We start from the raw sequence: 4,192 nt of genomic DNA, 5'->3' as shown, positions 1-4,192 counted from the left end.
TGCTATTGGGGATCCTGGGGAGCCCACCCGCACAAACGAGAACAGCCCTCTACATTGCAGTTGGGGAAAAGGCATAAGGGTAACACTAACACAAGTCACTGGAGGTGGTAGGTGTGTGGGCACGGTTCCTAGTGGGAAGTGTCACCTATGTAATACCATGGAGAATGGAAAACAATTAACCGAGTGGCTAATCCGGCAGTGATACCAGTGCTGTTCCAGCTCTGAGTGCAGGGCACAGCACTGTGTGGGCTGCTGCAGGGAAAGGTGACTCCAGCCCAGACAGACCCAACACCCACGGGAGCCAGGGCTCAAATATAGCCTGAACGGACAAGAGGTGACAGGAGCCAGAGGTGTTTGCAGTAAAGCTTTATTGTGAGGAGAGGCAGGGGCATTGGCCATGCCCAGGTGTTGTCACGCAATCACAGAGTCACAGAGTGTTCTGGGTTGGAAGGGACCTTACACACCACCTAACTCCAACCCCCTGCCATGGGCAGGGACACCTCCCACCAGCCCAGGCTGCCCCCAGCCCCATGCAGCCTGGCCTTGAGCACTGCCAGGGATGGGGCAGCCACAGCTGCTCTGGGCAGCCTGGGACAGGGCCTCACCACCCTCTGAGTGAAGAATTTCTTACGAATACATGTATCTAATCTAAATCCCCCTTCTTACACTTTAAAGCCATTCCCCCTTGTCCTATCACCCCCCAGCACAGAGTCCCACCCCAGCTCTCCTGTAGCCCCCTTCAGGTGCCACAAGGCCTCTAGAAGCCAGTGGCCAGCCTTGGGACCCCCACGGGGCCAGCCTCGCTCCATCTCTTATGGCAGGCGGGTGAAGGTGACGGTGCCGGTCCTGCAGGGACAGAGCAGGAGACGTCAGGCAGGAGGCACGGGGCCACCACGTCTCTCCCTAGGCCCTGTGCCTCTGCTCCGGGCTCACCTGGTGGCATTCCAGTCGTCAGCGATGCTGTTGACGTGTGACCGCAGGAGCCACATGGTCTTCAGGACCTCCTTGCCCTCCGTGTCCACGAAGCACTGGCCCGTGAAGACGGCGGTGGTGTCTGCGGGGAAGGGCAGGTGAGGGGAGCGTGGCTGGGTCTGGGCTCCTTGGCCCTGGGGACAGCTCGCTCGGGCTGTCCCTGCCCTCTGGCACACTCAGGAACTTCGGGAACACCACAGACACACGCTGGGTGGGGAATGCACTGAGAGCAGCCCCGAGGAGAAGGGCCTGGGGCTGTTGGTTGATGAGAAGCGGGACATGGGCCAGCAACGTGTGCTTGCTGCCCCGTGTCCTGGGCTGCACCAACACAGCGTGGGCAGCAGGGCGAGGGAGGGGATTGTCCCCCTCTGCTCTGCTATCGTGGGACCCCTTTGTCAGGGGGTGGAGGGATAGGACAAGGGGAACGGCTTGAAGCTAAGAGAGGAGAGATTTGGATAGGTGGTAGGAGGAGATTCCTCACCCAGAGGTGGCAAGGCTCTGGGGGCAGGCATGGGGGACCAGTGGGGACATGGGAGGGGATGGGGGAGCTCTGGGGACACCAAAGGTGGGGAGCCCTAGGGCATGCTGCATGAAGGGCAGGAGAGCCTCAAGGCTGGCACACGGCAGGGCTGCCGAGCATCAGGGCACCACAGGGGAGGGTAGAGCGGAAGGAGAAAGCACAGGGAGTGGATGGGAGCACCGGGGACAGCACAAGGAGAGGAGACGAACCTGTAAAATTCCAGCTGACAGTGAAGCCAAAAGTGGGCTGTGTCTTGCAGTGCTGGATTCCCACCAGAGGTGATGCTTTGATATCTTTTGTCGTCGTCATCACAGGCGTGTGGTAGGTGCCGGTGAACTCACCATTGCTGTTCACAGCCCCGATGGTCATGTCGGAGCCCACGTCGTTGATCCAGCGCCCGGTCAGCACGCACTGGGGCAGAGAGGGCTCAGCACCGGGCAGGAGGCAGTCAAGGAGGCCCCCAGGGGCACAGTCCCACTACCCATCCCCAAACCCATCCCCATCCCCTTACCTGGTCAGCAGAGAGGCCGGGGGCCAGCAGGGCCAGGCCGAGCAGCAGCAGGAGGGAGGTCGTCGGCACCATCTCTGCAGAAGGCGGACGGGCGGACGGGCAGCTCCTCGCAGGGTGTTGTCGACGGAAGGAAGACACAGACACTCAATATGAGTGAACAATGAACTTCAACTTTAATGGATAGCTCAGTCGCCTTTTATCTAGTTCGAACATAATCAACTCATACATATTGCAAAAACTAAGCTTAGGATTGGCTAACATTTCCCAGTCTTTTCAGTTAGTTCCTCCTTCTTTTAGCTACCGTCCCACCTTAGGGACTTTCCCAATCGCTCAAAGGCATCAAGTCCTTGAGCCTGACTGGCTCTCAGCCAGCTGCGTATGTGCCCAAATTCATGTGAGTTGAGTACGGTACTTCACTAGCCCATTGCCTCCTAACTGCCCAACATCCACATGTCCTATTTCACTTAACCATTCCTCCACAATTCCCCCGTTTTTATTTTGTGCTACAAATACCTTCTCTGTGAGTTGCTCTAGTTTCTTAGTTAGGCAGTTAAAGATTATACGTGCAGCAACTATAATCAATATAATTATAAGTAGAAAGCGAAGTCCCTCTTTGACTAAGAAAACCCATCCACCCATGTTCCCAAAAACAGATTTAAGCCAACCTTCAAACCAACTATCTTGTACTACAATATTTTACGTATGATCCCTTAACCATTTCAACTGGTCGTGAATTGATTGACCATGGTCGGAAAGATTAAAGCAACACATTCCTTCTACATCTTCACACCCATGTCCCTGAGCCAGCAACAAGAAATCAATAGCGGCCCTATTTTGCAATACAGCATGTCTTAGACTCTCCATATCTTGTGACATTTCAGAAAGAACTTGTGTTGTTACATTTGATTGTTTAACAGCCCAACAAGCAAGCTTATTAATGTTAGTCAAAGCGTGTGCAGTTCCCACATCAGGCACCAAAGAAGCAAAGAATCTTTCTGCTGGACCCCACAACTCTACATCATCATTACAGTCAGAACCCAAAGTTTTTAGTTCTCGTTTAATTCTTCTGCTCCTTGTCGAGTTCTGCCACGAGTGTGAATCTGGAGCGAAAAGTGTGAGTCGCCCTAGGTAACACGGTCCTCCAAAAGCATTGGCTGGTACTCCTTGCCATGCACGGTCTCCACAGATCAAAAACATGCCAGAGAGAAGCAGCACAGCCGCCACTGCTTCCATGGTTACGTCAGGCAGGCTGCAGGGTCCTGATGTCCGTCCCTCTGCTCTGTGCCGACTCGCCTCATGGTGAGGGTTGGCTGCAGTTCGATTCCGCGGACTGAGGGGGGGGGGAGGCTCCCATTGCCCCGTAGCCCCCTGAGGCAGTGTTATCATTCTCTCTGAAGGCGGCAGTGGGCAATGCCCAGCTCCAGCACTTCCCGGCAATCCCAGTCGCTCTGTAGCGGTAGCAGCAACTCTCTGCTCAGCCTGATGTGTAGCTAAAGCGTTAGTGACTGCTCTCCAAGGCTTCAATAATTTTTTAGCAGCCTTATTTTCATCAATAACTTCATCAAACAATTTGTCCCCAAATTTACGCCACTCTGTTTGTTCAAAAACTGTATCAGGATTGATAAAACAACCCTGCGCTACTCCATATGCTAATAATCCTGGTAAATCCTTTTTGCAGTCTATAAGCTGCGCGCTCCGCTTTTCTAAAAAGCATCTGAGCAAATGATACGCCGCTTGTCTCTCATACCTTTATATATACAGTTGCAGCCTTTGCAAAGACCTCGACGGCGCTTCTCCGGCAGGACCCTTTATAGGCTCATCCCGGGTGCGGGGACTCCCTTCCACCTTCTGAGCTGTGGGTGCGGGGACTCCTGTCCCTTTCACCTTTCAGCCCTCGGCGACGCGTGACCGGCGGGATCCTCTCCCGGGTGCAGGGACTCCACGTCCCTTTCACCTTCCCGACGCGGGTGCAGGGATTCTTGTCCCTTCCACCTCCTGGGCTGCATTGCAGGACCGGATCCTCCCTTATTCCGTCCAACCGTGGCCCAGGATCACTGCCAGCAGTGTCCAAATCCCGTTCAGACCGGTCCCTGTTCGGGCGCCAATTTGTTGTCAACGGAAGGAAGACACAGACGCTCAATATGAGTGAACAATGAACTTCAACTTTAATGGATAGCTCAGTCGCCTTT

At 54.6% G+C, this 4,192-nt stretch overlaps 1 protein-coding gene across 2 annotated transcripts; it reads right to left on the bottom strand.

Annotated features, from left to right (window-relative positions):
• Positions 1–357: 357 nt before the first annotated feature.
• Positions 358–3,767, bottom strand: LOC309890430 (avidin-like). 2 transcript variants are annotated; one of them, XM_082784289.1, is made up of 5 exons: positions 3,751–3,767; positions 2,004–2,106; positions 1,702–1,903; positions 934–1,054; positions 358–846 (listed from the first exon to the last, which is right to left on the bottom strand). In XM_082784289.1, exons 2-5 carry the CDS (start codon positions 2,073–2,075, stop codon positions 813–815), a joined length of 429 nt encoding a protein of 142 aa, XP_082640415.1. In that variant the 5' UTR covers positions 2,076–2,106; positions 3,751–3,767; the 3' UTR covers positions 358–812. The 2 variants fall into 2 exon arrangements, with proteins under 2 accessions (XP_082640415.1, XP_082640414.1); XM_082784288.1 differs by lacking the exon at positions 3,751–3,767 and having other exon boundaries at positions 2,004–2,205.
• Between the last annotated feature and the right edge of the window lie 425 nt (positions 3,768–4,192).

This window comes from Aythya marila (assembly GCF_965140915.1).
Source record: "Aythya marila genome assembly, chromosome: Z".
In the NCBI taxonomy this organism is placed as follows: Eukaryota; Metazoa; Chordata; class Aves; order Anseriformes; family Anatidae; genus Aythya; species Aythya marila.
The sequence above is the reverse complement of the archived record's forward strand: the minus strand, read 5'-3'. Positions and strand labels throughout refer to the sequence as shown.

What these genes read in the sequence shown, in the direction of transcription:
- LOC309890430 (XM_082784289.1), bottom strand. Translation starts at nt 2,075, where the DNA reads ATGGTGCCGACGACCTCCCTCCTGCTGCTGCTCGGCCTGGCCCTGCTG. An exon ending in CCGGCCTCTCTGCTGACCAG is followed by an intron (nt 1,904 to 2,003) that starts GTAAGGGGATGG and finishes TCTCTGCCCCAG; the next exon opens with TGCGTGCTGACCGGGCGCTG. An exon ending in TGTCAGCTGGAATTTTACAG is followed by an intron (nt 1,055 to 1,701) that starts GTTCGTCTCCTC and finishes CCTTCCCCGCAG; the next exon opens with ACACCACCGCCGTCTTCACG.